General features: G+C 32.2%; 1 protein-coding gene across 4 annotated transcripts in view; it reads left to right on the plus strand.

Moving 5' to 3' along the window:
• LRRIQ3 (leucine rich repeats and IQ motif containing 3) overlaps positions 1–20,709 on the plus strand; it is a 173,781-nt gene that overhangs the window by 93,517 nt on the left and 59,555 nt on the right. For all 4 annotated transcript variants that reach the window (XM_025417980.3, XM_049111795.1, XM_025417982.3 and 1 more), the window contains exon 5: positions 432–588. In XM_025417980.3, coding sequence (XP_025273765.1) covers positions 432–588 — 157 coding nt within the window. The remainder of the gene's footprint in view (positions 1–431; positions 589–20,709) is intronic.

Consider the following 20,709-nt stretch of genomic DNA (forward strand, 5'->3'; position numbering starts at 1 on the left):
TTACAATTATTTTATGGCATATGTTATATTACATTGGATAGTACTGCTCTAAGGTAATTTTTCTAGGTGAATATAAAAAGTTACTTCTTCACTGGAGCAGAAAAATCAAGAGCTCATCCTGGCCACCTTATGTTTCTGTAGATAATTTAGTCATGTTCTCCTTGCCATTATATTATAAAACACATAGCCAGACATAAATGCAGAATTGTTTATGGATTCATATCACCAGAGATATCTCAGTACTCATTCATCCCTTGATGAATGATGATGAGCAAATCTTAGTGCCTAAGAAGTTTTATATAGTAGTAATATGGAAACTAATATTACATTAAATTTACTATGTTTTCAGAAGTATAAGTAAATTCATGAGTCATTTTTTCTTTTCTTTATGGCAAAAAACTAAATGACAATTCCCCCTTCCTTTTCTTCAGCCCCTTGTTGTTGTGTAAAAAACCTCAGGAGAAATTTATTAGTGAATGTGAAACAAAATGGATTTATATACAGAAAGGATATGAAGACAGGCTCTTTAAGGATCTCTTTTTTCAGCCTGAAACTAATAAAACAGGAATACTTACACATTGGAAACATGTAAGTATAATTATTTTATTACGTTAATTTTTTTTTAAATTTAAGATACTCTAATTACAATTTATGTAGCTTTAATAAAAGTTTCTTCATTCTCTTTTAAATATTTTCCATTACATTGTTAATATTCTGAGATTTTCTCAATGAAAGAAAAGTTATAAAAGTACAAATATAATTTATGTGGTATATTATTCTTTTTTGGTATATTATTCTCATAACCATTTTATAATTTATGCTTTGTATATATTTTTTCTTATATCAATTATTACAAGTAGCTTTTAATTGTAATATAAAAGTCTCTTTGTAGTAGCTGAAAACATAAAAAAACTAGTTTACTAAAGACTGATAATACTATATATAGCATAGTATTCATTCAATATCTTATGCTAAAGTATGTATTGTTTTGAGGACACATAAAAAATAAAACTTTTATTAATTGAATGCCTACTATGTATAAGGCACTGTGCTAGATATTTTGCATGTGTTCTGTAATTTATTTTCCACAACACTACAAGATAGGTATTTCTCATTTTTATAAATAAGGAAAACTAATGTTCTGATGGGTTAACTGACTTACCAAAAGTCACACAGTTGAGGGGCATTGCTAAGACTTAACTCCAGATATTCTGACTCCAGAGTTTGTGCTTTTTTTATCCTTAGAGTTGTTTTTTTTTTTTTTTTTTTTTAATTTGGATGTTAGATACTGGTAGAAATGAAGACTTGATTATGCAGTATAATTAACTAGAGAAAACTTATAATAATATGTGAAACAGTTTGTGATAAATAAACTTTCACACGTGGACCTGTTTCTAAATACCTTGCACTGCAAGTCTTTCCATTATATTAACACAGTTAGAAAGGAGTGTAGTAGGTCCAGACTGTCATTAGTCTGATTTCAATGTTATTGAGGACATGTATTCTAGAAATAGTACAGGAATATATTCAAGCCCTCAAAATCCACAAAAATTATCCATTGGATAAAAAAACAACAACATAGGTTTAAAAGGCAGAGGTATCCTATTAAAAACTTCTTCATTATCATGCAGTACCAACTGTATTAATTTTATCTAGATGATATTATGTTCTATAAAATTATAAAGTCCATGTGAAGTATCTTTAGGCCCTCTATGTGGAATATAAATGCACTGATTTAGGCATGTTACTTGCTTTTTAAATGTGCTTTATGCAGTGCAGACTTTCACTGAATATTGTATATGGTACATATCCAATTGATAACTAATTTGGATATATATATTTATATATTTATAAAATACTTGCACTCTCATATACAGATATATGTACATATACATAGCTATATATCCATATGCAAAATCTTATATACATATATGGATATATGTTGTATTATGGCAAGTGACTACTATAAACAGGAATAAAATGTTCATATTGTGGAGGTATTTTATTTGTTATCTATGAAGTTACATAGAATATATCATTGTCAAATCTTTGAAAATTTTTTGAAAGTTAAGAAATTTTGGAAAATATATTTGGTATAAGGAGTTTTCTAAAGCTCTTTAATATTATTGATAACTCTACTAACCACATCACTATGTTAACTATTCTTTCATATTCTATAAATGTGTACATTTTTCTATGCTTCTTCACTGTTTATAGCTACTATTCATAAAGCATTATAGAAGGTGTCTTGAGCTCAGTTTCTTAGAGTAATTGAAATGATCCTTAATTGTAAAATTCACCTTTGAATCTTTACTTCTTCTGTATTAAATTGTTGTTCCATCTTCTAGTGGTTTCATTTGGAGTCTCCTATTTAGTTCACTAACTTGGTGTACTATTCATTTGTTATGTTTGTGACTTACATATCTAGTCATTAGAAACTTGGTGCTTGGTTATTTAGAAACTATGGTGAGAACAAGTGATGCCATAGAGTGCCTAAGAGAACCTAGGATCAAAAAATGTTTTAAAAGTTTAAGAGTAGGGTAAAGGGGGGAGATAATAAAGTATCAGTATTTAATACTAGGAGTTCATTTTAAAAACTGCTATGAGTAAAGTAATGGAGAGGATTAGTCAAGAGTAGAATCAAAATTTTAGTAATTAGGTAAATAATTAGTGTCTGTCTTTTCCTGTTTGGAGATTAAATGCACTTAGTCTAAAAGGCATAATATTTTCCATATTCATGGTAACCTAAAATGGAAAGAGCCAGAGGACTGAGTTCAAGTTACATTTATGTAAGAAAGGCTGAGCAGTAAAGCCAGAGGTCCATATAAATATCCAGAAATTACAGTGCACACTTAAGCTTTTAAAGGGGATATAGAACCAAAAGTCAGAATTCATGAGTAAGGAATCTGATGAAAAAAAAAATGAATCAGAGGAAGTTGAGGATCTGGAATAATTGCAAGGGACATTATTTATCCATGGTTTACATGGTCAGATGGTGATTGTTCCTCTTGCAAAGGAGGAAAATAGATACAGAATCATGGTGGTCAATTAGATCAAGTTTTAGGGAGACATATATTATTATAATGGATTTTAGGGAAGTTTTGATACTATTAGATGAATTTTGCTGGGACACCGAAGAATATTTGAAATTTTCTTTGACATAATCAACCCTTTTCCTCCAAGGTTATTGTGGAAGATGTATATACAGGGAGTAATAGCAAACAAAGCAGTTTCTAACTGGGGTGTTGGCCTGAAAGTCCATTGCAAAATTTTAGTAACCTGGGCTAGACTATGAGATATTCTTCATTATTTATGTTTTGTTGACTTTGTATTATTGTTTCACTTATTTCTTATCTTGCAAACATGAATTTTAGAGGAGATATAGTATGAGAGAAAGTCACACCCATTGTAGTGAAAAGGAAAAAGCGATTTGCAGGAGAGGAAAGCAATTTGCAATATATTTATCTCAGAGGCAGTCTAGCTGCTCTTTTCCCTCCTCACACCTTTACATCTGAAGCTTGCATAAGCTGGTTTAGTCATATGTTGTTAGGAAGGAGAGAAAGCATCTAAGAGGTTAAAAATAAATGATGGCTGGGAACCTTAACTGTTTCAACCTCTTGGAAAGAAAGAACAAATGTATCTTGTAGATCTCAATCTTTGACAACTTACCTCCTAAAATTGTGATCTTTTTTTTTCTTAGAACTTGAGCAACACTTTCCCTTCTTGAAGCATGAAATTTGGCATTACATACCTTTTATCTTGACTCATTTTCTGGAGAGGGTCCATATGTTTTCCCTAGTTAGCAACAAAATGAGGAGGGGGGTCAATAAAGCAATCCAATTCAATTTCTCTGGAAGGGATTTCTTACTTGGAACCACTTTTAATACTTTGAATGTTCATATCTTCCTTTATGTCCCTGTATGATTCCTAGAAACATTGGACATAATCTAATATGACAGTCATCTCTTCTAAAGTAAGATTTGCTTTAAAATGCTGATTTGTTTGAATTTTTGAATATTTTTAAATTTTTTTCCTTGCTTCCAAATTTTATTTTTCTCATAACTAAGATGGATGATATATACATGCCATATTGAATGCCATTTTTTGTAAAACAAAATAGAAACAGTCTTCAAATACAGTCCTATTAATGGTCTCCATTATTATTAAATATATTTTCTTAAAGATATATAGAGACTTTTCATATTACCTTCTTTCACTTAGTAATATGCATTTAAGTTTTGTCCATCTCTTCATGGCTTAATAACTCATTTCCTCTTAACACTAAACACTATTTCATTGCCTGGATATATTACAGTTTATCCATTTATCTATTGAAGGACATCTTGGTTACTTCCAAGTTTTGGAAATTATGAACATAATTGCTATAATCGTCCATGTGCAGGATTTTGTATGGACATAAATTTTCAGATTGTTTAGGTAAACACAGTGGAGCATGATTGCTGTATTATATGATAAGAATATATCTAGTTGTTTTTTTTTTTTTTAAGATTTATTCATTCATGAGAGACACAGAGAGAGGTTGAGACACAGCAGAGGGAGAAGCAGGCTCCTCACAGGATCCAGATGTGGGACTCAATCCCTGAACTGGGATTACACCCTGAGCCCAAGACAGACACCCAACTGCTGAGCCACCCAGGTGTCCTGAATATATATAGTTTTGTAAGAAAGCTGCAAACTGTCTTAAAAAGTGGCTGTACCAGCAGTGGATGAGAGATCCTGTTGCCCCATAACTTTGCTAGCTGGTGTTCTAGACTTTGGCTATTCTAATAGATATTTAATAATATATTGTTGCTTTAACTTGCAGTTCCCTAATGCCATGTGGTGCTAAACATATTTTCATGTTTACCTGCCACCTGTATATCTTTGGTGAGCTGTAGTTGTCTTTTGACAATTAAAGAAGTGAGATGATTTATCACATGGCCTATGTGAGTAAGAGGAAGGAAAAGGGCTCCACTTAATCAAGGTTACTGTGCAGTGTACAAGTGTATTTACTCACAGTCTATGTAGATGATATTCCCTGGGGTTGTGCAGAACACACCGCACGTGGAAAGACAGAAATATGAGTTTGCCCTAATTTTATAAATCCAAATAACTAATCATGTTTGAGGACTTGTGGTGTATGTGTGCGCCTACTTTAAACTTAGGTAAATATGGGAGTAAGGGGAGAGAATAATCAGAATATTAATCATATTACAAGCCAAGAAATATTGAATTCACTTTTGCTCTCTGTCTAGTTTAACAGTAGATGACACCATATAGAAAATATAAGGAGAAAAAAAAAGGAAAATATAGGGAGGGTTGATCTTAGATTCAGGAGATGTGGATTTGGTTACCTCATTTTAACTATGTGGGATGTTAAAAAGAAACTTAGGGATAGGTATTTTATTTTTAAATTTCGCTGTTTTGTGAAATAAGATTGCTTTCTTATACTGGAAATGGACCTTTATTCTCAGTGTGTTCCTGTCATGTTGTTACAGCTTATATATTCCCCCCAAAAAAAGCTTTGTGAACATTCTTTTAAAATTGTCCTTTGTCATTATCTGTCATTTTGGGGCCCATTCAGCAATTCAGTTCATTTCAAATGAGTATTTTTTGAATATTTACAATGTCCTTAGCACTGAAACAAATTCTAAAGCCTTAAAACATTATAATCAAACAGGTTCTATGCTGGAACTTTTAGGGAGAAAGGAAAGAGAGCTAGAAAAACTCCCTGAATAGGGACTGATTATATAAAGTGTGTAACTGCCGGGAATATACAAATTCAAATCTATTTTAGTCAGTTGCATATATCTCATGGGTCTGACTGAAGGAGATGGAGTTGTCCTGAGTATTAAGACTTCTTGGAAATAGTGGCTTTTAGTGGTAGGTGGAAGTATGATATATTAGAAGGATGTATAAAGACAGATACTAGGGCTGCCCATGGCTAAGGGTAATTTAATTTAAGCTTCATTCAGCCCTCTTTTGGGGTCCAAAGAAGCAATAATAATGCTTCAAAAGTGAAACTATAGCTTAATGGCTTTGTTAGCACTTAGGAGGCTAAATTTAGTCATTTAATAAAGTTTTACAGGTATTTATGTATGCTTTTTAGATATCATTTTCTCTGCTCATCATTGACAGTAAAAATAAAATAAATAAAGCATGTCCCCTTTAATCAAAGATTTTACTGAGAATAAAGAGAGAAGATTTGGAACCAGATGAATAAGGACAGAAACATGCAAGGATAATTGTGGTTGCTCAGATGCAAGGAGTGTCATTAGCTGAGAGCTCCAGCTTTTAGGTTTTTTTCAGGGTTCAGATCTGCTTTCAAGCAGAGGTCACACTATTTTCTCTAGGAAAATTCCAGCCAATTATTGAGTACGGCAATGTTGCAAGGACCTGGCCATTTCTGCTCAGTGTAGGATTTTCAGACAGACAGACTTTGCTTCAGAGTTCAAGGGTGATTGGCAGAAAGTTTGGCTTTCTCCGATTAATCCACTTCCTCCATTTTCCTTTAACAGATGTTGCTTCCCAGTAAACCTCTTGAATACTTAACTCTGTCTCGGTATCTCCTTTCTAGAAAAATCAACCTATGACTGTTTATTGCGCTTAGCACCATAAGATGAAGATAGGAAAGATTTGAAACCTAGCAATTTCAGGATTAATTTTGAAAAGCAGCAAGTGGACACTAGTTTAATATATAATCTGAGGTGAAAACTTTGGGAGTTGCTAAGGTCAGTAGGAAAAAGAGAATTGAGCAGAGGATTCACCTAATAGCATAACACATCTGGAAAAGGTAAAGAGATAGGAACAATAAAGTACTGATAATATTGCTCAACAAACACTTTGGTGCATTGAAGTGAATAAAGGAAAATTAAATGACTTAAACCTGAGACAGATAGAAATCTAGGAAAAAATTATTAAATTTTTTAAATTTTAAATTATTGCAGATGATAACTGTATTGGCATCTTTTAACACGCACTTAAAAATGTCAGTTCTGTTGGTCCCATTCCCATACATAAAAGCCTTAATATAAATAATATACAATAATTTTATCTCCTAGGAGTCACAAGACAAATATGAATACGCATATAAATACAAATTACTTTATTAATATTTCTCAATGAAGTATCCATCCTTTTTATTACTGAGAATTATGTTTTTCATAATCATAGCTCCAGCTCAACTTTCACATAGAACATTCACAAATCGGCAGGCTATCCTGACCTTCTAGAGCCAGTTAGAGAACTATATGCTACCCTGCCTGACCTTTTAGAACCAGCTGGGGAACAAATGACAATTACTGAATTTTAACAGAAAATGCAATTGTGTTTGTGTACATATCCATAGACTTCCTTTTGTTAAAATATATAATTTGGATATAATCTTTTGCTCTGCGTAAAAAAGACATTTCCATGCACTACAATGAGTGTTTCTGCCTGAAGCATTTTCTGGAGAGGCAAGAAATCTATGCAGTACCCTTAAGCTTGGCTCTCTCTCTTCATTATTCAGTTTCTCCATCTTTTTGGGCAACTGACTCATAGGGGAAGCCTAATTTTATAAAAAGCAAAAAACTGGCTGGCGTTTATGTTCTTCAAGTATTTTCATTTGATGTCACCAGGCACTAAGGATTGCCATCAATATTGGGCCACCTGAAAGTTCAAAACTGGAGATTTTATGGATTATCCAAGTTTTGTTACATGTTAGGACTGTTCACCTATATCCCACGGTATAGCCTTTGAGTTTGAATGTGGGCAGTACCTCTCCTTGGGTGGACATGGGCTTTGATTTTTGACTCCTGACCTCCTGAGCCATCAAATGTATAGTTTAGCTTATAAGTTGTTTCTTCCTGATCTACAGATATTAGAGTAAAAGCAGTTTTGAGTGTTGAGCTTACCACTCTAGGATCTTGCCTTCTCTTAAATTTCGACTTGACCAATCCAAATTTTATTGATAAATATTTCCTGTTTTTCAAAGACTTTAAAAAAATATTTCATCTGGCTTTCTTGAACTTCAGAATTGGCCCAAGTTTATATCCTACTGATGCTGGACATGGATGTTTTGACTCCATATTTTCTATTATTAAGTAACTTGTACATTTTCCTTTGACCTGATAACCATCTTTTTTAAAATATATTTTAAATATCAAGTCTGTTTTACTTTATATTGATTTTAAAATATAATTTTAAGTGTAACATTATTATACAGTGCTTCTTCTTACCACTACCATGAGCAGTCTCTATGTTTTTTATTACTTTCTGAGATTTGGCAGTAATTAATCTGTATTTTCAGGAATATTAATTGTCTAATAATTATCAGTCCTTTTTTTTACAAGTTCTAATAGCATTTTATTTCAGTTTTTTAAATATATTTTTTGTAGGTTCCTGTTTGTTCTAAGTAATCTAACTTGAAACTTGATTTGTTATGACTCCATAGATGATGCTAAACAGTTCATATTTATGATGCAAAAAAGAGAGAAAATATATTAAAATCTTGTTAATTTCAAATGAAAGTTCCAAGTGCTATAGTTAATGATAAATTTATTGTTTTACACACATTTTGTTATTTTTCTGCTTCAGTTTTCAAATGCTAAAAAATAATCTGCATATTTAATTGGTTTTTTTGCTTACATTGTGAAATTATCATAAACACTAAAATTGTTACAGTTTTTTTTTTTTTTAAACTTGAATCCTAAAATCACCTGAAAAAATTTTAATGATTTTTCTCAGGTCTCTTTTAATTATATTAATTATTTGGTGTACTTCAAATATTTGACATTTCATTATAACTCTGACAAGCACTACTGAAACTGCATTGTCAACTCTACAATATTTTTTATAACATCTCCACTGAGATATAATTCGTATAACCCAAAGTTCATCCTTTTGAAGTATTCGATTCAATGGTTTTTAGTATATTCACAGACTGTTGCAATCATTACCATTATCTAATTCCAGAACATTTTCATTACCCCAAAATGAAATCCCATACCATTAGCAGTTGTCCTTATGGACCCTGGCAACCATTAATCTATCTTTTATATCTATGACTTTGCTTATTCCAGGCATTTAGTATAAATGGAATAATAAAATGTGTAGTCTTTTGTGTCTGGCTTCTTTCACTTAGCATAATGTTTCCATCATCTATGAGGAAACATGTATCAATATTTCATTAATTTTATGGCTGAATAATATTTTATTGTGTGACTGTGCCACATTTAGTAATCTATTCATTAATTGGGTTGCTTCCAATATATGGATATTACTAATAATGCAACTATGAGCATCCATATACCAATATTTGTCTGGACATATTTTTCAGTTTTCTTGGCTAGATAACCTGGTGGAGTTACAGGGGGATAATAAGGTAATTCTACATTTAATTTTTTGAGAAAGTACCAAACAGTTTTCCATAGCAATTGTATCATTTTATATTCATATCATCTATGTATGAGAGTTCTACTTTCTCCAAATCCTCATCAACACTTGTTATTATTTGTATTTTTGATTAGAACCAGCCTGGTGGGTATGAGGTGGTACATCACTGTGGTTTAAATTTGTATTTCCCAATAACTAATTATAATGAGGACCTTTTTATGTATTTATTGGCCATTTGTATATCTTTTCTGGAGTACTATCTATTCAAATACTTTCATCATTTTATATGGTTCTTTTTATTGTTGAGTTATAAGAATTCCTTATATATTATATTTTCCCTTATATATTCTTGATAAAAGTCTCTTATATATGATTTGAAAATATTTTTTCCCATTATTAGATTGTCTTTGACATTTTTAATGATATCCTTTGAAACACAAAAGCTTTTAATTTTGATAAAATTGATCTCTTTTTTCCTTTATCACTTATATTTTCCGTGCAAATAAGAAACAATTATTTGAACCAAGATCTTAAATATTTCTATGTGTTTTTCTAAGAGCTTTATAATTTTATCTCTTCTATTTAAGCCTACAATTAATCTTAAGTTATTCATTATATTGTATGAATTAGGAATCGCACATCATTATTTTATATGTGTATATGCAGTTGTACAGCACCATTCTTTGAAAAAAAAAAAAAAAAACCTCGTCCTTCTATTGAATTATATTGGTATCCTTGTCAGAACTCAATTGACCATACGCAAGGGCTTATTTCTGGACTCTAAGTTCTATTCTATTGATCTATATGTCTACCCCCACACAATCACTTGGCATTGCAAAGTTCTTGTTATTTAAATAAAATGTTACTGAAGAAAAAAGTCCAGTATCCTAAGAATCTTCAATAATATAGTTTGAATAATGTTACAATTAAGGTTAAAATCTATTACCCTAAAATTTGTGTTTTATATCATTAGACTCAAAAACTAATCAACATGCAAACTCCTCCCATGTGTACAAATGTTATATTGTTTACTTCCAAGCATTTTGAAAGTCTGCAATTTTAATATTCATGCATAGATAGAAAATCAGATATGGAGAGCTGATACGGAGAGCACGTTTCTGAGAGTTGACAAATGGAAAGAATCTTCAAAGCCCTTAGAAACAATTGCTGTTTTTTCATACTAAGGACACTGATTTATTCCACTGATAAACTATATGGTTTGGTGCAGATTTCATGACCTTTATAATCATAAAATCAGCTTTGCCTCCATACTTTAAGGCAATAGATACATACATAAGTTTATATATACAAATAAGTATCAATATAGATACCTTTTAGGAGTGTTAAAACTTGTTTCAAATTTCAAATTTTTATGTTCTTTAATGCTTTCATTTTCCACCTTAGCATGCCTTAGGGAAATGAAGAATGGAGTTTCTTTTGTTCATTAAGAATTTGTTATTTAGATGAGGTAATAGAATAATGACCAACATGTCTATATAATTAAGCATCCGGTGTGTGGTGGACCATATAAAAAACTGAATGTCAAAAAAGATCAAGGAAAACATTTAGAAAATATATTGTCAAAGCTGTGGAGGTAAGAATCAGCTTGGCAGGTATGTGAATAGAAAGGAAGCTATCCTCACTATATATACTAAGAGATTTATGAGAGGATTCGTGGAAAGTAAAGTTGGGTAGGGCTGTTGATGAACATTTTAATTTTCACTTGAGTGCTGACAATGATTATTTGGCAAGCAGTAGTCTCTCTGTGCCTTTTAATATCATTTGTGCCTTTATACCTGTGAAGTTTCTTAGAATTAGTAAGTTACATTTGTTATTCAAACTTTTGTATAGGATAGTGGGTGACCACATGTTATGATGGTTATTTAATTGCTTTATTTATGATATAAAGAAGAGAGTAAATAGTGAAATCTTATAGCCACCAGACTAAACTTGTTCTGATAGTGAAATATCATAGACAGATGACAAGAAAATGTAGGAAGGTTTCCAGATGAAAAATGAAAGAGCATAATAGAGGCTGTAGATTTCAGTAATTGATGAGCCTTTTAGCATTTTATTTCATTTTATCTTTTCAATGTATTTTGCTCATTATTCTGTTATAAACAGTATGCTTCAGCTGGTTTAGTCTCCAGTCTCCTTGTTTATTTTTACCTGTTTGCTCCATGTTTTCCTTACGTAAATTGTCATCTATGTTTTTGCATCTGTCCAATTTTGTTCCCAGTTTTTTCAAGATGCTTTACAATGAGCTCGAACTTCTGATGATACTTACCATTTTCACAATATCATTCAAATTGGAACTTTTACATTTTATCTTGCTATTCACAGGACAAGATACATTATTAAATAAAGTAAAATTGGTTAGGTTAAGAAAGAATTTGAGCTTGACCACTGGATTAGTACAGGTGACACAGAGTGGTTATGGTTCTAGGAACAAGCAAAGGAGGGTCAGTTTGGTAAGTAGCTCCACATCTAATGAGTACCGTGAGCTCTATTCACTGTCACATGACTAGCAACAATTGATGAACTACTGTGAAAAGCTTAGCAGCATTGAAATCAGGTCAGGTTAAAATAGCTGGTATTAATGAGGTGTATCCTCAGGTATCAAAGCTTAGACACTATGTTAAAGGATTGTCTTAAGAAGAAAACTGGTATTAAAGATTGCATTTCTAGAACGAGGGCTTGGGAAATGGCCCAAGGCAGATGTCGAGTTAGAACTGGGAAACATTTCAAAGGCAGATAAAGTGATGTGGGCTCACGAAAGAGATAAAAATATAATAATTACCAGAATTATGTGTCAGGCTTTGTGCAAAGGTAAATTAATAGGGAACTCTAAGTATTGGTCCAGAGAGGCTAATTGTCTCTTATCTAAGGCCCTAGAATTGAAAAGAGAGTGGAGTGTGTATGTTGGGGATTTAGTAGCTCCAAAGGAGGGAGTGATTACAGAAACAGAATGTATCTCACCAACAGATTTTTCTTCAAGACAAAACTATTGCTGTGTATTGTGAGAGATTCCAGTATTAAAATTAACTATATTTGATCTTGCTATGAATTAGCTATTGAAAGCAAAGTCTCCTCTTTTTTATAGATAGAACTAATATATAAAAGCATTGTTTTGTGTCCTCCCTCCAATTCACCTCCATTCCAGCACATTGCCTTCTTTCTACAATATACCATCAGATGGTCTGTACACAAAGTAAGCACTAAAATGCCTTCATTCATTCACCTTAAGTTCGTGGCACCAAGGCCAAAACCTCCTTCCCAGAATATCCTTCTTTTTTTGTTTGTTTGTTTAAGAATAAGATTATTCCCAGAATTGTACCTCTTTAACTGTCTCTGTCTTCATTCACTTTAGCTTGCAGCATCAAAAAAAAAAAAAAAAAAAAAAAAAAAGTCCTTGGGACACCTGTGTGGTTCAGCAGTTGAGCGTCTGCCTTCTGCTCAGGGCATGATCCTGGGGTCCAGGGATCCAGTCCAACATCAGGTTCCTTGCAGGAAAGCCTGCTTCTCCCTCTACCTGTGTCTCTGCATCTCTCAGTCTGTCTCTCATGAATAAATAAATAGAATCTTTAAAGAAAAAGTCCTTGATAATATCCCAGAACCAAGATTTGGTCTTTATCAATATCAGGAAAAACTCATTCTCTGATTTAACTGCAATATCATTACTATAATTTTTCTTGTGTATGTTTCTATTTAAATTTATTTACACACTGCTTCCTTTGAAAGTGACTTTTATGGTAATGTCTCTACACAGAAAATAAATCCTTTATGGCAAGTTGTATTTTATTTTGTTTTTGCCACCCTTTATCTAGCACAGTGATATGTACATAGGAGGCACTTAACAAATATTAACTGATTTAAAATGCTGTGTTGCATTTAAAAGAAGTAAAAACTCTACTTATATTATTTTCAGTTATAACTCATGGAGTAATTTTAATATATTTTCTTAAATACTATTTCACTGTGCTACTATGAAAAAAGTAGCTAATGGAAGTCTGCTTATCATTGAGTTCTTTCTATGTGGGAGAAAGAAATAAAGTTATCATTGAAAGAAGACAGATGAAAATAAGATGCAAGTCAAATATAAAACAGCACAAGAAGATCTTAGGTTATGAACTATGTAAATAAAACGATTTCTTGCCAATGCTGTTTTGCTAGAACTTAGAATACTTTTCAAAGATAAAGAAGATAAAGGGGTTACTCCATACTGTGGTCATAATAATAAAATTCATTATTCCAGAAATAATACAAGCTGATTATATAAACAAAATGAAATAAAATATATAGATAAAATAATGGATATTTTTAATGGATAATTAAAGAAAATGAAAATGGAGAGCCTTAACTTTTCACAGCATGTTTCTTTTTGATACTGTTAGAGGTAGGGTACTTCGTATAGGGGCAATTGATCTGACTCACTGTGCCAGGTAATTTTTTACCCCAGATCTTAACAGTGTTGATAAATCTTGAAAATACTAGTTCAGAAACAACATTCAAGTCTTATGCAAGATCTATATTTTTTTGAAATTGGGGCATAGTCCTTCTGTGGGAAATAGTGTATATTCTCAACTACTAAATATGTAGGAAATGCACATACTACACATTTCTTAAACATCTTAATGGAGAGTAGAGGTAGGAGAAAATATATAAAGAATGTCTTTCCTTTTCAGTTTTAACTTAAAAAACTATCATTCATACTTTTAGGTTTCTTGCTATCACAGGGAGCCATGATTATTAGGATTTGTGAGTACTTAAAAGGGTATCGAGCTCACTGTCCTCAAGGGAAAGTATAATGTTTGCTCACTATCATTAACTAATGGTATATACCTCAAGAGTTTACCTATTTTTCTTCCCATCTTTAAATTTTATCACTGTATTTTTCTTCAGGGTAAAAAAAAATTATGGGTCAATTTTCACTGAAGTGGGCTGGATTTATGTATTCACCTCTCATCAGTGTCAAAAGGAGTTGTGCACATCATTCCCTGGACAACAGGATGAAAACCTGTCTCTCATTGGACACTAGGGATATCAGCTGTACACACAAGATAAGTGTAAAGTTGAAAAGAGAAATGCACTTAGTAATTCATCCAAGCCAGCATATTTTAGCAGTTTGAAACTTGCATAAAAATGATCATGAAATTATTTCCTCATACAAGAAAGCTAATATTGCTGTTTTTAAATCCAGTGAAATGTACCGTCATAAAAATTTTGCTTTACAGAGGCTGATAATTCAAAACTTTTCCAGCTGTCCACCCTTTTCTAATAAAAAAAGATAACAAAACCAATAAAATGATCATTCTTTACCACTTACTTAGAATGAATTTTTATTTGTTCAAGGTAAGAGAGAGTAGCTATTTCAATGTATTTCAATGTTGGTCTGTGCCTTGAAGGACAAAAATTAGTGTTTTAGGAGTCATCTAGAAGTTGACATGCAATTTTCTTAAAACTGATTTAGGTACCATGACTTGGAAAATATTAACTATTGAATCACACTGATGCTCTCCGGTCTATTTAAGATAGTTTTAGAGATATTTCATCTAAGCACAGTGTTTAATGACAATATTCGCCTGTAAAGCCTGGAGGGACTCATCATAAACTGCAGGCATTTCTTTATATTTCAGTTGTTGTTTAATGAAATACAAGGATTTTGGCAATACCTCTTCTAATAGTTTATGAACCTAAAATAAACCTGTTTGTATCTTTCAAAGTTTTGGTGACTACAGTTTTGATCCTTTTATTCAGCCACAGAAATATTGGACCTTATGTAAATAGTAAACTCTGGACCATGGCTGAAATATTTCCAATAAGAGAGTGGGGCTGAGGTTGTTAAAGAAGCTGTGCAGAATACTCTGAAGTCAGACAGACAGATTTGTGCTGGGGCTAAGGAACTTTGGGGCTGGCCACCCAGATCAGTGATTGCACTTACTGGGTCTGTCTGTCTGTCTGTCTCTCTCCCCTGCAGTCCTTAGCACATATGTAGCATTCAGGAGGAAGGAGCATAATTATACTGCATTTGAAACAGCCATTTTAGTCCTCAGGATTGTAATAAAAGCTTATATGAAGGAACATTTACTAATGCTGTAAAGTCCCAAATGAGATTACTCCCAGTTGCAGGTGGCTGAAACCTCAGTTTTAGAAAATATTACCCAAGTAATTGTTACTGAATCAATTTGATAGTTTATCAATATGTATGTATAAAGCATATTTAAGTTGATTATAATATGCTTTACTTAGAAACATAATTGTGTATATAGTTAATCTGTTAATTTATTGAGGGGTGCATGTGTATATGTGTGTGTGTGTGTGATAAATATAACCCCTTCTTCAGATTCTAAACACTAATTTAAAGCACAGGCCTTCTAAACTGGTGGATTTGTTTAAGGTGTTTAGGGTAAAGAAGAGCAACATAAACATTAGTAAAATATTGGCAGTCCCTATCCCTTCCTTTTTCTCTTTAGATAAATGTGGGCATTGTTAAATACACATAGAAACATAGACTCTTGAGCTTGTGTGTTACTAGTAAGGAACAGTTGTTGGGTTTTTTGTTTTGTTTTTTTGTTTTTCGTTGGTTTTTCCTTTAGAAAATTCTCTTTGTTGTCCATCATTAAATTTTATATCACCATATGTACTTGTCTCGTCTGGTGATTACTTAAGCAGTATTAACTTATATTGCTAATATCAGTTCAAAATGATTAGATTTACTAATTAAAATATCATAATCAATTAACACATGAGGTTTAATAAAGTGCAGATTTTTATTAGGAATATATTTAGCATTAAGGATCTCAATTCTCTCTCTCTCCTTCTCTGTCTCTTTCTGTCTCTCTCTGTAGATATCCTCAGTTTCAGTTTAATCAAATCATTAATTAGAAACAAAGTTTTTCTCACTTCAGATGTCTTTATCTTGCTTTTTATGTTTTCCACATCTACATAGAATATTAGATTATGAAATATTTCATTAAATTACAAAATATTTTGAGAAGTCTAGAATTTAAATATTCACAAAATAATAACTTTGTACTGATATCTAACATGGTGCCATGGATATAGTTGGCACTCAATACATATTTGTTGAATAAACTAATCAAATTTCTCAATCCTTTTTTGTTATTTGTGAGTTGATACTGCAACAGAGGTTGAAGAATCCAATCAAAGTGGTGCAGGGATACCAAGATAAGTAAACCACAGACCCAGTCCTCAGAGAGAATAATTTCTTCTAGGGGTGAGAAATGTACTTAACTATGATATAAGGTAGAGTGCAATAAATGCTTTGAAAGTTATAAACAAAATAATATTTGTAGAGGTATACACTTTTAAAAATGTGGTCTTTAGGTGAACCAGATATGGAATTATTCTTAATTATTGCTATATAATACATTGGCTATTAGTGTAATCAATATATTAGTGAAAAATAGGACTTTGAATAGAATTGCATTGTCATCTAAATAATAATTAAGGAAATAAACTTTTGGAATATTTTTAAAGAAACAGGGATCCCTGGGTGGCGCAGCGGTTTAGCGCCTGCCTTTGGCCCAGGGCACGATCCTGGAGACCCAGGATCGAATCCCACGTCCGGCTCCCGGTGCATGGAGCCTGCTTCTCCCTCTGCCTGTGTCTCTGCCTCTCTCTCTCTCTCTGTGTGACTATCATAAATAAATAAAAATTTAAAAAAATAAAGAAAGAAACATAAAACTGTATACCGTGAAATTTTTCATGTCCTTTATTTACTTTACCTAATACCGATTAATGCTAATGAACTAGCCCTCTCTTCTCTCAACTTGAAATTATACCCTATTCTAAAATCTTTTTTTTTTCTTTTTTCTCTTTTTTTTTTTTCTATTCTAAAATCTTTATGGAAGTTTGCAGCATCTTTTTTACTGGGTTTGACAACTGCTACTAGCAAGTATCCACAGCAATGTAGCAGACAAAGAGTGGACTTCAGTAATTTATACATTGGCACCTCTAATCTTGGTAATAATGGACCTCAGACCTTAAGCATTTTTCAGCTGGGGGAGCATACCTTTCTATTATGCTTTTTTCCCCATGTGTTCTTTAAATGGATATTTGCAGCAAAATATAATATTCAGTCACCTTCATTTCCCATGGCTGCTTTTTGTATAGAAGAGAAATGTCACACTTCTTTCTATATCTACTATGTGTCCTGTATTTGTTTATCCAGGTCATCTTTTGTGAATTCTCTTCCTCATGTATCCAGTGTATTATCATTTCTAGTCTTCTTTGTTAAGATAAAGTAAGAATGGGAGCAAATATAATATAGTAGAAGTTTTTCAAAAAAATATTAAATATTAAATAAATATTAATAAATATTAAATTTAATAAATATTAAACCTGCCAGTTGCTTCTAGGGGAATATCTTAAAAAGTATTTTTTCTCACAAAATTTTATTTTAAATCATTCCCCTTTCTCTATGTTTTTTTTTTCTTCTGTTAACCAGCACTTAGTCTTAAAAGCAGAGTTCAAGTGGTGCCTGCCATACGTGCATCTCTATATATTAGCCTCTCTTATGTTGAAGGAATTGCATGCCAAATTGTTGTAGCCAAACACTAGAGTTAAAGTTTTCATTCAGACAGAAAAGAGCAACTTTTTTAGTTTGGGTTTTAGCATATTACTAAAGTTATTCCTTTGAGTATTATATGGAAACCTAAGATTTGGATTAGCACTTCTAAAGATGTAGGAAAGAGAACAAAAACAGCAGAAACCAGGTGGTAAGATGCCAAAGGACCAGTGACTTCATTGTGATTCTTAAAAGGTTTGAGATTACCCTTGAAATGGAGCCTATTTAGAATGACCATATATAGTGTAGACAAAGCAAATCTTTGATCAGTTACAGTATAAGTGGTATAGGAATACATAGATAATATAACAATGAGTCTTGGTTAACAATCTATTTTGGTTAAAGGCTTATAATTTCCTTTAAAGTTAAAGGGCTCTGATTTGCATAATACATAATGTGAAAACAAAACTACAGTCCAACTGTAATATTTATTTCTATTGTACTTCATCTGTTTAATTGATCACTCCAGTCAATTGATAATATTTAAAATTTCAGTCTTGTGTTAACTGATTTTGTTCTTTTCCACCTCACCTAAAAATGTCATAAACATTTCCTTTATATTATTAAATAATTTGTATAAATACTGATCATGATAGAGCTAAGAACAAGTCTGCTTATGACATTAGAGATCCCACTTCAAGTTGCATCATTTTATTAATCCTTACTCTTTTTCATATGATGACTCAACATCTCTGATCTCCATCTAATCATGTTGTCTTTCAAAGTTGTGAAACCATTTATCTGAACATATCGCTGAACATATCACTGAAATGCAGATTTATCATATCCAGGATGTTTGGACCTGAATTAATTTTGACCCTCTTAAAAATGAAATTATATCTAATGTATTCACTTGTCAACTCACACTGCTCCCTAGTGATTATTCCTCTTTTAAGTGTTAACAAACATCCTTAAAACTATTTTCTAAAATTCTTGAGGACCAGTGTTAGGCTTACGGGACGTAAGGTACAATTAATAGAATATACTTTCTGTTTTTGAAAACAAGGTATTTATTAGATTATCCTCAGTCTTCTGATAACTTTTCCTTCTCCATGATTTTGAATATTTTTGATTTTTTAAAATTTTTTATTTATTTATGATAGTCACACACACGGAGAGAGAGAGAGGCAGAGACACAGGCAGAGGGAGAAGCAGGCTCCATGCAGGGAGCCCGACGTGGGATTCGATCCCGGGTCTCCAGGAACGCGCCCTGGGCCAAAGGCAGGCGCTAAACCGCTGCGCCACCCAGGGATCCCAATATTTTTGATTTTGAATATTAAGTGGGCACATCCTTTTTTTCCCTTATTGTACTATGTACACAGAGAAGCCCAGTTTCTTTACCTTGGTAGCTCCTGTAAGCCTCAGTTCACTTAGGGCTTTCGATGCTCATCTTCTTAGATTTGTTTCACTGTCTGTCACATATGCAAACTTTGTCATGGATTCTTTTATAAAAGCCAAGGAAGGGTAAGTTATTTTAAATGATGAAAAGCAATGGCATGTGGATATATGGAAAAGGATAAGTGGAAAAACTAAAGAAAATGTATTTTTGAAGGAAACTAACTAGCTATGCATTTAATTTTTAAATTGAATAAAAATATTAAAAATTTCAACATGTAATTTTTAAATTTTATGATTCTAATAATTTTATTTGTGCTAGAGATTGAATACTCAGACTTGACAGATATACATTTATTTTGCACATTTCTTTTATTCATTCAGGGGAAGGCAAAGGGATTTGTTTTAGTAGAAACAGATTGCTCAACATATCCTTACATTCTGAAGGGTCTATGTCTATGGTTGAAATAGAATTTGGGGTTATTTTAATGTATAATGAATTGCATTGTTAGTAAAGAAAGACAGCAGTTATAAAAATAGAGCAAAATTTATAGAAGTAAGAAACAAGAATGATGATGCAGAGGACTAATTGAAGAGGACTGATGGAGGAATTTAAGGTTGAAAAATCATTTAGAGTTGGTTGTTACATGTTTGATTGCAAAACAGTGGTCTATATTACTTTTGTAATACTTTGTTTAATAGAAAGAATTAGCCCAAATGAAAATAGAGGCAACATTACTTGAAATAATGTTATATTTAGATATAACATTGATATGTGATAATGTGTTTATATAATTATTCTTGACAAACTTAGGAAAATCAATATAAGGAGAGTATATAAGCTCAGAAGTAACTGCTTATTTGTCTTTCTAGCAAAAACTAATATTTTTGTAATGTGAAGACTGGAAGGAAATAATGTGTAACAGTTGACTAGTGGATTATTAGTGACGAATAATAACAGATTCATTCCGGGACCACATAACACCTACCACCTATCATGAGCATTAAAAAATCCTTGTGGGCAGCCCCAGTGGCGCAGCGGTTTAGCGCCACCTGCAGCCCAGGGCATGATTCTGGAGTCCCTGGATCGAGTCCCACATCAGGCTCTCTGCATGGAGCCTGCTTCTCCCTCTGCCTGTGTCTCTGACTCTCTCTCTCTCTCTCTCTCTGCATCTCTACGAATAAATAAAATCTTAAAAAAAATAAAAAATAAATAAAAAATAAATAAAAAATCCTTGCACAATGAGTCATTACATAAAAACAAATTGTCTTCAATAAATTAGAAAAAAATCACATATAAAATTTAAAAGATAGAAATTCAAGGATATTAAGTTAAAAATATCTGTTCTATACAGTATTGGAATTGGGTAGAGAGACAGGGCACCAGTGTCTCTCCTAAATAGTAGGAT

Source organism: Canis lupus, chromosome 6 (assembly GCF_003254725.2).
Source record: "Canis lupus dingo isolate Sandy chromosome 6, ASM325472v2, whole genome shotgun sequence".
Lineage (NCBI taxonomy): Eukaryota > Metazoa > Chordata > Mammalia > Carnivora > Canidae > Canis > Canis lupus.